The sequence below is a fragment of the Onychomys torridus genome, chromosome 3, assembly GCF_903995425.1.
Source record: "Onychomys torridus chromosome 3, mOncTor1.1, whole genome shotgun sequence".
Lineage (NCBI taxonomy): Eukaryota > Metazoa > Chordata > Mammalia > Rodentia > Cricetidae > Onychomys > Onychomys torridus.
Genome location: NC_050445.1, coordinates 161,105,135 through 161,117,783, shown reverse-complemented (window position 1 = coordinate 161,117,783; position 12,649 = coordinate 161,105,135). Strand labels below are relative to the sequence as shown.

Sequence of the window (12,649 nt, the reverse complement as noted above, 5' to 3'; positions counted from 1 at the left end):
AGCTCCCCTGTTCTTACCTTATTGCCCTATTTTTCTATGTCACTATCTCCAAATCCCAGTGCCTCCTTCATCTTCTCTTTGTCCTGAACTGGCTTCTCATTCTGAGAAACCCACGGTGAATGAAGATTTGCACACTTTCTTCTTCACATCTACCCAAGGCCTATGATTGATATATACATAATCTACTCTTCAGGCATCACCTTAAATGAATGTTTTTACCCTACCTAAAGCCCCACTTTTGACCCAGTTCCATCCCTTTCTTCTTCAGCCAAGGAAATCAATTGTCCATGGATTCTTCCATTTTTTTTTTTTTTTACAATTTAATTTAATTTTACATATCAGCCATGGGTTCCCCTGTTTACAAAAGACCTTGGTTCAATATACTCGCCTTGACACAGTATGGTGATATTTTATTTGTACTGAAATGTGATTTTATTTGTATGTTAATAAAGTTGCCTTGGGGTCAGAGCAAGCAACAGCAGAAGCTTGGCAGAGGTGGTGCACACCTTTAATCCCAGCACTTGGGAGGCAGAGCTAGGCAGGATCTCAATGTGTTTAAGGACACAGCCAGCATGGAGACACACACCTTTAATCTCAATACCAACCACAGAAAACCTGGAGGTCTGTACAGACAGGCAGTGATGAGGAGGTCATGTGGTTGGGTTTACAACCAATGAGAAGACAGAACAGAAAGTCTATAAAAAGGAAAAACATAGAGAAGTAGGTCTCTTGCTGAGGGAAGGACAGGAACAGCAGTGAAGGGTAAGGTTTATAGCTCTTAACTATTGCTCTGACCTCTTGGCTTTTAACTCTGCAATTGGCTCTGTGTTTCTTATTTTACAAGATGGTTACATCTACATACCCCACAAGAAATGCTTTTAAGTAAATGAAAAGACAAGTTGCATAGTGGGTGAAAATATTTACAAATCATATATCTGGTAAAGACCTTATATCCAAAATACATAAAGAATCTTCAACATTAACTTAAAGAAACAAATCAAACTTAAACTAGGTAAAAGTCTTGAACAGACACTTGATAGAATACATGAAAGGCAAATAAACACAAGAAAGCTATTCAATATTATTATCCATTAGGAAAATTAAAATTAAAATTAAAAACATCACTACCTATAAGAATACTTATAAAGAAAAAGTGCTGACAATATCAAGTGCTGGAAAGGATACAGGGAAGCAGAATCTCTTAGAAAACTCTAATAGTAATATAAAACAGAGTCAGTTACTCAGATGAGCTCTCACTCTCCTAAGAGAAAAAATAAAAGCATGTGCTGACTTTTCTTTTCCTACTGCTGTGATAAAAATACCCTTAAAGAAGCAATATAAAGGAAGAAAAGTGTGTTTTCACTTATAGCTCAAGGGTCAAACATCAATCCATCAATATGGGAAGAGCTTGAAGCAGTTAGTCACATCACATCCACAATCAGGAATGATGAATCCTTGTGTTCAGCTCATTTTCTCATTTTTATACAGCAGACTTCCAGTCTAAAGAATAGTGCTACCCTTATGGATTGGATTACCCTTCCCATGTCAATGAACTCAGTCAAGGTAATCTGCTATGGACATGCCCATATGCCCAACACCCAATTGATTCTAGAGATCAAGTTGATAACTGAGATTAAATATCATATATGCTCACAGAAAAATATAAATGTACATGAATATGTACAGTAGCTTTATTTATAGCCATCAAAATATGGAGGGAAAAAAGCTCTCAGATAGGATAATCAATTAAACAAACTATAATAAGTCAATACATTAGAATAATACCCAGATATAAAAAGGAATAAACTTGATGTTGAAATATACAACAACATAGATGATCTCAAAGACATTATGAAAAAGGATTCAATCTCAAAAAGTGCAAACTAAATTATTCCACTTTTGTGACCTTCTTGAAAAGAAAAAAAAACTTACAATCAAAGAGAACAGATTATTTTTAAAGACATCTGCCTAGCTTACTACAGGCATTAAAGATATTTAATGGATAAACAAGAGAAAAATTGAATCCAAGAGGATTAAAACTGAGTTAAATGTTTAAGGAGAAGACCAATACATAGGTCCAGTGGTTTGCATTTTTAAGGATTTCCAACAAAGGTAAATATAGTCTGTGGAAGTTTCTTTTTTTTAAAACACATTATAAACAGATGTTACAAATCAATGCTAAAAAGAATGGCCAGGGTGCTGACCTAAGACCATATCATGGGAGGGAGTTCCAATGGCTCTAGATATGCTCATTCTGAGAAGGAGATAGCAAGACAATTTTGTCCAAATAGTTAAAGTACTTGGGAATTGGCTAAACCTGTCCAGACAAATAAAAAACTGAAATTATTCTCTGTGGATTCAGAAACTAGAAATACAGCTGGTAAAACACAGGGAATCCATTTTTCATTTAACCACAGAGTAATCATTAGAGTGGCCACACACTAGCAAGGGAGCCTTGGAAGGGAAGCAAGAGATAGAAAATGAGAACTACTTTCAACCCTTTATTGTATCAGGCATTTAAACAAAGCCCATTTGTTAGTATTATTATCTTAATGCTGAGAAGAAAGAATCTTACTCAATACTATGACCCATATGTTAAAAAGTTGGTCTATAGTCTGACACTACAGGGAGGTAGCAGAAACTTTAAGAAGTAGGGTATTGTGGGAAATTTCCAGTTTGGGAAGACTGTCCTTGAATGAGACAGTGGGGCCCCAGCCTCTACCTCTTTTTTTTTTTTTTTGTATAAGGATTATAGTGAGTTCTAGTTTGTTCTGATATACATTATCTGCCATGATGTGCTATCTTACCCAAAAGCAACAGGACCATTTGGTCATGGACTGAAATCTCCTATACTGTGTGCCAAAATAAACCCTGTATCTTTGTAAGTTGGCTATCTCAAGTACCTATTACAGCAATGGAAAGCTGATTAACAAGGAAACAAATGTAACTTGCCTGGATTACTTTGTTGGTAAGTGGCACAGCAGATATTTGAGCCCAGGGATGGTCAACTCCCAAAACATGTTCTTTTAGTTTAATTTTTATGATTCAATAAAAATGATTTCTCAAATGTTTTTTCAAGCACTGTCCTGAAGCTGTAAATACTAGAATAAGTAACAAATAAAATATACCCTTTTACTTGAAAAGAACTTTTTAATTTATTATATATTCTGTAGAATGTCATAAGTATGTTGTAAGTATTTGATAGAAATACATCCTTTAGAGATGTCAAAGAATTATTGTACCAGAGAGAGTCATTACCAAATAGTCACTGAGGTGCCTTCTCAACCTATGGCTCTAGGGTACAAATGTCTTACATTTGAACAGATGTAGATATAATAGATTTCTGGAAGCTGAGTCATTGACATATTATGAGACTTAATTATATCTTCTAGAGAAGGGAAAATGAAATTTTAATGTGGTTTAAAAACATAGGGATAAGGCAGCATTTAAAATACAACTGTCATATTCTATTAAAATTATAATAATGTCCCAACAAGTCACAAATTTAGCTATTACCTAATCCTAGCCCTGCTGTTACATTAGAATATAGATTTGAGAAATTATAAAGAAAAAAATTTCTCACAGTTCTGGAAGAAGTCTAAGTAAAATCGAGACACCAGCATGGACAGTATCTAGTGAGGGCTACTTTCTGCTTCCAAGACGGAGCCCTTTTCTAAAAAGATTTACTTTATTTTTAGTTATATTTATGTATGTTGGTCTATATACATATATGTATGGGAGAATTGCTGCCCTCAGAGAGAGTTGGATCCTGAGTTACAGGAGATTGTATGCTGCCTGAAGTAGATGCTGGGAATCAAATGTGGGTCATCTCAAAGAGTAATGTGTGCTCTTGACCATTAAGTTATTTCTCCAGGTCAAGATGCAACCTTCTTGCTGTGTTGTCTAGAGGGAAGGGATGCTGCTTTAATGTGACTAAAGAAATTAAGAATGCTTCTTAAGTTCCTTTTATCCTACTCAGGACTTCATTATCTCTTCAAGCACACTCCTCTTAGTACAAAGACACTAATGATTAAGTTTCAACATATGAATTTGGGAGAAACACATTCAGACCATGGTATTGTGATGGTTCATCTTGAATGTCAACTTATTAGAACTCTGAATATCTTGAGAAAAAAATCATGATGTTACAGTGTAGGCATTTCCAGAGAATTTTAAAGTAGGAAGCCCCACCCTGAATGTGGGTAACAACACCCACAAATGAATAAAAAGGAGAAAGCAAATTGAAAGCTGAAAGCTTCTCTCTCTCTCTCTCTCTCTCTCTCTCTCTCTCTCTCTCTCTCTCTCTCTCTCTCTCTCTCTCTCTCTCTCTCTCTCTCTCCCCCAACCCCTCTTTCTCCTCCTCTCTCCTCATCTCCCCTCCCCCTTTCTCCCTCCCTGCCTCCCTCTGTACTTTAGATACAATGTAGCCAGGCACCTTCCCATGAGGGACTGAACCTTCAAGCTCTAAGCCAAAATAAAGCCTCCCTTCCGTACATTGATTTTTGAGAGGTATTTTGTAAGAGTAGCAAGAAAAGTAACTAATACTTAAAATTAGTACTAAGTAGGGGGGCTGTTGCTGTGCTAAATCTGACCATGTGGTTCTTAGGCTTCTGGAAATGGTTTGTGAGAGAAAGGTGGAAGGGTTGGAGGAGGCAACCTAGAGAAGCTGTGACAGTCATGTAGAGGTCAGAGGACAACTTTTCAGTCCATTCTGTCCTTCTACCTTTACATGGTTCTAGGGATTGAACTCAGATTGTTAGGCTTGTGCAGTAAACACATTTACACACTGAGACATCTTACCAGCCCAAAAGTTTCATTATCTAATTTTATAGTTTAAGCAATGTAGATTAGTACAAAACAAGTGTTCCATAATAAATCTCTAAATAAATCTATTCAGGTTATACTCTAATATATTAGACCTAAAAGAAGGGGAGATCATAAACATGAAATTCAAACTTATTTACCAATGCTCTACTTATATACTACAGAAATCTACCCACCTCTTTGCATTTTTACCAAAGTGATGCTGGTCAAAAGAAATTTGGAATTTGCCTTCTATTACTCATTTTACTCATTATGTAGTATTAATTCCAATTTGGTTAAGATTATCTATTATCTCCTAATTGGTTTCTTGATTTAAGCAATAACTGTTCTTTATCTTCTCTATACTTTCAAAAATATTTTAAATAATTTAACATTAAAGATACATACACACTAAGGCTAACAAAAAAATTTAAGGGCCAGTGGATGATTCAGTAGGTATACTTGACACCAAGCCTGAAAACCTGAGTTTGGTCACTAGGTCACCCACATGGTAGAGGAGCTATCCTGCACATTTCCTCTGACATCCATGTAGAACAAGTGTGTGTGCAAAAACACACACATACACAAAATATAAATTAAAATGTTAAAAATTAATAAAAGTAAAAACATTTAAAATTTAAAATGAATTATATGAAAATCTAAGGTCATTCTTCACAGTTAAGCATAGAACAGAAGCTTCTGAATGACCAAAGCAAAGATAGAAACTACTGTGATTCCTTCTGTCTACCTTAAATCACAACCAAAGGGCTTTCAAGATGGAAAACTAAAGATATGGGGTTTGTTTGTTTCTTTTGGTTTGTGTTTGGGGCAAAGTCTTGCAACGTAGCCCAGGCTGGCCTGGGAAGCTTCCCAGATGCAGCTATCACAGGTAGGCACCATCACATTTGTCTAGCTAATGTTTTTTAATGTAAGAATACAGACCTATATAATGAGTAATATCTTCAACAACAGTTTATGAAAGATGCACAAAGTTATTAATGATAGCATTTGTTTATTATGGATCAGGATTATAGCAATAAAACTTTAAAATAAGTCTTACATATACTGTGAATATAATACTAAAACTAGTAGCAGAGTTGAGGCCAGAATACTGTTTTCCTAATACTTAATTCAACAATTTTCTTACTATGCTACCCTACAATTATCATTTATAAATGAGATTTTTAACACACACACACACACACAAACACACTTACATAAAGTCATATCTCACACACAACACCTAAGTATATATGCCTTTGCCAGTATCAGTAATGCTATGGAAACAAGATTAATCATTTTATTGAATACATCTGATACTATTAATTAAATTGTAACATTTACACAACATCTATCAAACTAAGGATTTACCAAACTTACCAAACTTCTGTGGGATGTTCTGTATGCTGTGAATGTGTTGCTCTGATTGGTTGATAAATAAAAAGCTGATTGGCCAGTAGCCAGGCAGGAAGTATAGTCAGGATAAACAGACAAAGAGAATTCTGGGAAGAGAAAGGCTGAGTCAGGCAGACGCCAGCCTGCCAGCCTGCCAGCCTGCCAGCCTGCCATCCAGGGAGCAACATGTAATGGCACACAGGTAAAGTCATGGAACATGTAGCAACATACAGATCAACAGAAGTGGTCTGAGTTTAAATGTAAGAGCTAGTCAGTAGTAAGCCTGAGCTAATGGCTGAACAGTTTTAATTAATATAGGCTTCTGAGTGATTATTTTATAAGCAGCTGCAGGGTCTGTGGGGCTGGGCAGGACTGCAGAAAACTGCTACACCAAACTAAGGACTTATCCTTATCTGTGAGGGTTAATTTTGATTGTTAACTTAATTGGATTAAAAACACCTAGTGGAGTGTCTCTGTGAGGGGATTTCTAAGGACAACTAGATCCTGAAAGATGAATCTTAAGGGAATCAGCTTGATTACCTCTTTCAGCTCCTGGACAACAGCTGTGAGCCTCTCATTTTCTGCCTGGACATTGGTGACCACAGCCCGGCTCTGTTTCACTTCATTCTGCATCTCTAAGATCTTGTTTAGATAGTAAGCTTCCTTAGATGCAGATTCCTGTAGAAGTGTTTCCTCCCGAGTCTCTCCATCCTCAGCCACTTTACGGTGGATAGAGAAGGAGTGCCCAAATGCCTGCAGAGAATTTGGAAAGAAAAAGAGTGCACAGTGAAAAACATCTCAAGATTATTGAACAGACTTAGGCAAATGTTTTATTTGGCTTTGTGTATAAGAAAAGCTACTCCAAAATACTTCTAGATGCAAAAAATAAAATAATAAATAAATATACATACACAAATGTGTAACAGTCTGTCACTTTTAGTGCTTAAAATAATTCATACCTGGTCTGGAGAATGCTGAGGATTGAACCCAGGCCCTCACTTAGGCTAAGTACATGCTAAATCCCTAAGTTACACCTCCAGACTCTTCAAGTACAATCATAAGGGTAAATAAAAAGTTTAAATATCTTGCAAAAACATATGAATCAAAGAAAACATTGCTAAGTGCTTTGTGCTACATTGTTTAGACACATCCTATAGCACGGTGTTAAAGAGACCATCAAATTTTATGTTGTTTTTGTTTAAGAAAAACATCCACAAATATTTTCCAAGAAAGAAAATAATAATTGCATCAATTATTTAGTACATTGACAATAATGCCAGACCAATTATGGATAACATCCTTAAAAGAAAAGAAAATACACCAATCAGTATTCAAATTTCCCAGTACCATGAAAAGACATTAAAATGTCATCTCTATAAACATTTGCTTATTTGTGCAAATACAATTACAGGAGTAATAAATCAAGTTAACAAAATTAAAAGCCAACAGAAGACAGTAGAATGGTACAAAAAGAATGAGAAAATGAAATCTGTTTTGAGGATGTTTTTTATGTCATTCTGACACTTAAAACTATAGTAATATTTCATATTAACCTCAAATATTATTAAAAATCAACCTATATTAAATACAAATAGTAACAAATGAATCTAGCTTTCCTACAAATGATCAATTCAGACATAGAGGAAGGGGTGGAAAATAATAGACTAATGTGAATAATTTCGAAAACAGTACTTTTACTAAATACCCTTCCTTACTGTAGAATTCTAACATAAAAGATATGGTTGAAATAAATTATATTATGAAAACACCAAGAAATAACTATTACAGGAAAAAATCATCCATGTAACATAAACTTCATGGACAAAAGTATAGGTTATTTGTACAATCTTTTGCTGTGGTTGGGGTTTTGTTTTGTTTGTTTTCCTTTTAAGACAGACCAAGTGGGCCTTGAACTCACAGCAATTTACTTGGATCTGCCTCCCAAGTGCCAGCTATTTTCATAATCTTAAAGAATCTTCTCTTCAAGTATTCATTCCCTGGGAAATAAATAGTGAAGAAACAAGGGAGACACTACCATATCTAAGTAAACAAAACAGCTTACAAAAAATCAGCAGCAATGAGACACAGGTACCATGTGTCATAGCCTTACTTCAGCAGCATTCTTGTCAATAGTACAGAAGCCAGCTCTTGTGAGTCTGGAAGAGCATTTTTAAAAGTTATCCAGAATTCAAAGTATGAAGTTTATGAAAAAATAGAGAAAGATTTCTAAGACTAGGTAAGACCAAAAAGACATGTCAATTGAGTACTGTGTGGAATCCTGGGATGGCTCTTAAAGCTAGGGGAAAATGGCACTGTAGGATATCACCTTTGGAGGTACATGAAATTCAGTGTAGTACTTTAGCAAGTTTCTCTGTGTTTAAAAAAAAAACCTAGTAAACAAGTGAATATAGTCTCTTACTAAAAGGAACTGACAGATCTGATTGGATAAAGTCTTAGCATCCAGTTACTAAAGAAAATGTGGGAATAACTCCAAAGAGATACTATATTCCATAAGAGGACTGGTTTTATGATCAGACATGATTTTCTTACATTTTAAATTTTAAAAAGTTACAGTATAGTGTTTCTGGATCATGCAAAGATGGGGCTACAATCAGTCTGTGAAATTCAGTCCCATAATCATCATACTATAAATCTGAAGTCTGAGAGTATATGTCAGTCACTCTAATGGACATCTAAAAATATTTCAAAACAAAGCATGATTTAGTGACTTTAAAGGTTTATTTTTATTTTTACTTATGTGCATGTGTGTTTGTGTGTGTGCCAAATGTGTTTGTGCACACAGACACCAGGAGAGGGTGTAAGAACTACTAGAACTGGAGTTGTGAGCTGCCCAGCTTTGGTGCTGGAAACTGAATTTGGGTCCTCTGGAAGAACAACTCTGAAATCTGTGTCATAGTGAACCAACACATGGTTCTAAGCAACCACTCAAAAAGAAATATTCAGTAAAAACGCTCACCTGCACAAGTGGAACACACTTGGTGCTTGGTCTGTTGAATCACTGTACTGTAAGAAATTCTTGAGCAGATTTCCACATGTGGTAAGTAATAAGCAGCTATATTCACAAGCAAATCAAAAATTCTATGAACACCTAATCTGTATTTATTCCAGCTCAAAATCTTTAACTGAGCACATGGATTTCTAAAATCAGTCATTATTTTTAGTGAAGAACTTGGCCTTTCACTCTGTTTCATTTTAAAATAATGCAAGTATAAAAGATCATCTAAAGGACATTAAAGATGGGTTTGTTTTGTTTTATTTCCAACTGAAATAGAAAAATAATACCAATTCTTCATGATCCACATTTGTGAATAAGGATTAAAAATTATGAGAAGATACCTGTTTTTAAGGAGGAAGGAAGGAAGCTAGGCATGGTGGCACAAGCCTTTAATCCCAGCATTCCAGAGGCAGAGACAGGTAGATCTCTATGAGTTTAAGGCAAGCCTTGTCTACATAGTAAGTTCTAGGACAGCCAGAGATACATAGAGAGATCCTGTCTCAAAAAAACAGAGAGAGAGAGAGAGACAGAGAGACAGAGAGAGACAGAGACAGAGACAGAGAGAGACAGAGACAGAGAGAGAGAGAGAGACAGAGAGAGAGAGAGAGAGAGAAAGGAGACAACAATCCTATTTTTTCTAATTCCTAATTGTAATGACAATGGGAATGACAGAAAAATGACATCTAACTTCTTTTTCTTTGAGACAGAATCTCACTATGTAGGTCTGACTGGCTTGGAACTCACAGAGATCCACCTGCCTTTGCCACTTGAGTGCTAGAACTAAAAGGGTATGACACTAGGCCCAACTATCATATGCCTTCTTGTTATAGTTGATTTACCAAATTTGTCTTTCATTTTTCCTTCCTTCATTACAAAGTGTGTCTTGACAAGAAGAGAAACAACCTTTACCAGGGCTATTAAAAACAGGTATTAAAAAGGCTATCTGGTGAATCACAGAACTAGTTTCAGTATCTAGGTTAATTATGCTTCTAGTTTTATTTTATTTAGATTAAAAACTAATTTTAGGTACTACAATAATTCTATGGGTATTCTGATATAGCTATTATAGAATTTTAGAACATACCAGTGCTTGTGGTGGTATTGTGTTCCCCAAAATATTGTGCACCCTAATAAACTTATCTGGGGTCAGAGAACAGAAGAGCCACTAGATAGATATAGAGGCCAGAAAATAGTGGCACACACACCTTTAATCCTAGCATTCCAGAAGCAGAAATCCATCTGGAACTCTGTGAGTTCAAGGCCACACTGGAAACAGCCAGGTGTGGTAACAAGAGCCTTTAATCCCATGAAGTGAGCCTTCAATCCAAGGAAGTGATGGCAGAAAGCAGAAAAGTATATAAGGCATGAAAACCAGAAACTAGCTGGTTAATCATTCAGGCTTTCAAAAAGCAGTTCAACTGAGATCCATTTGGATGAGGACTCAGAAGCTTCCAGTCTGAGGAAACAGGATCAGCTGAGGAACTGTTGAGGTGAGGTAGCTGTGGCTTGTTCTGCTTCTCTGATCTTTCAGCATTCACCCCAATACCTGGCTCCAGGTTTGATTTTATTAATAATACTCTTTAAGATTCATGCTACAAGTGCTTATTATGTTTAGTTACAATTACACAATATTACTTGTAATGTGCAGCATTGCAGTGAGTCAAATTTCTCTACTTCTTAATAAGAACAACTAGAATAATTACTTTTTTAAGAAAAATATTTTTATTCATTTTATATACCAATCAAAGATCCCCCTCTTCCCTCCTCCCACCCCTTTAGCTTCCCCCTCCAAACCCATCCCCATTCCCTCCTACAAGAAGGTAAGGCCTCCCACAGGGAGGTACATTTAGTAGAGGCAGGTCCAAGCCCCTCCACCTGCCTCAAGAAGTGGGCTCCAAAAGGCCTACTCATGCATCAGGGATGGATTCTGATCCTACTGCCAGGGAGCCCCCCCCCGCCCCAAACAGATCAAACTACACAACTGTCTCACTATGCAGAGGGCCTAGTCCAGTCCCATGCAGGCTATACAGCTGGTGATCTAAATTTCATGTGTACCCACTAGCTTGGTTTGGTTTTCTCTGTAGGTTTCCCCATCATGACCTTGATGCACTTACTCATAGAATCCCTCTTCCCTCTCTTTGACTGGACTCCTGGAACTTGGCCTGATATTTGACTATGGATCTCTGCATCTGCTTCCATCAGTTACTGGAGAAGGCTCTATGATGACAGTTAGGGTACTCATTAATCTGGTTACTGGAAAAAGCCAGTTCAGGCACCCTCTCCTCTATTGCTAGTAGTCTAAGCTGGAGTCATCTGTGGATTCCTGGGAACTTCCCTAGCACCCAGTTTCTCCCTATCCCCATGATATTTCCTATCATGGTATCTCTTTCCTTGCTCTCTCACTCCATCCCTGTTCCAGCTCGAGCATCCTATTCCCTTATGTTCTCATTCCCTACCCCCTACCCTCCATTGTCCACCCCTCATCCCCAGTTTACTCATGGAGATCTTATCTATTTCCCCTTCCCAGGGTGATCCATTCATCCTTCTTTGAGTCTTCCTTGTTAGCTAGCCTCTCTGGAGCTATGGGTTGTAGTCTGGTTACCCTTTGCTTCACATCTAGTATCCACTTATGAGTGAGTACATACCATGTTTGTACTTCTGAGTCTGGGTTACCTCACTCAGGATGATATTTAGAATAAGCACTTTTATAAGTACTTTTTCTCTCCTTTTCCTTATATGACCTTCTGTTGTTATTATTGTTGTTTTGCTTGTAAGTTTGTTGAAACACGATCATATGTAGCCCAGGCTAACCTCTGAACTTGTAAGCCAAGGATGACCTTGAACTCTGATTCTCCTGCCTCTAATTCCTTTACACTAGAATTGCAATCATGTGCCATCACACCATAATTTTTTTGTTGTTGTTTTAGGTATTTTTGAAGCAGTGTCTTGCTGTGTATCCTTGGCTGGCCTGGAACTCACTTTATAGATCAGGCTGACCTCAGACTCACAGAGATCTTCCTGTCTCTGCCTCCCAAATGCTTTATATGACTTCTTAATCAAATGGAAAATGTTATTTTGTATCTTCAAGTTCAAGACAATACATTAACTATCAAATAGAATTTTCATACCCATTATACTTCATAACATGAAAGATAATTTTTGATGAGAATATTTTTAATATTACCTCAAAATCAGTAAGTATCCTAGGATATTACCACCAAAGGTAAAAGACAAAAAAATTATAATTTGAAATTTCAAAATAATAGTTAAGTTTGCTAAATCATTCATTTGCTCATTTGTTAATTCACTAACAAACATTAACAGAGCACTGTTCTACATCAAACACTGCTTTTAGATATGAGCAATCAGTTGTAGAAAAATACAATATCATCCACATCATGTACTCTAGTGAAACATAAGCAGCTGCATCATTAA

General features: G+C 36.4%; 1 protein-coding gene across 8 annotated transcripts in view; it reads right to left on the bottom strand.

Moving 5' to 3' along the window:
- Positions 1–12,649, bottom strand: part of Bicd1 (BICD cargo adaptor 1) — a 187,912-nt gene that overhangs the window by 72,943 nt on the left and 102,320 nt on the right. For all 8 annotated transcript variants that reach the window (XR_004944515.1, XM_036181717.1, XM_036181710.1 and 5 more), the window contains exon 2: positions 6,739–6,951. Coding sequence is in view for 7 of the 8 variants with exons in the window: in XM_036181717.1 (XP_036037610.1) it covers positions 6,739–6,951 (213 nt within the window). In the remaining variant the exon portion in view is untranslated. The remainder of the gene's footprint in view (positions 1–6,738; positions 6,952–12,649) is intronic.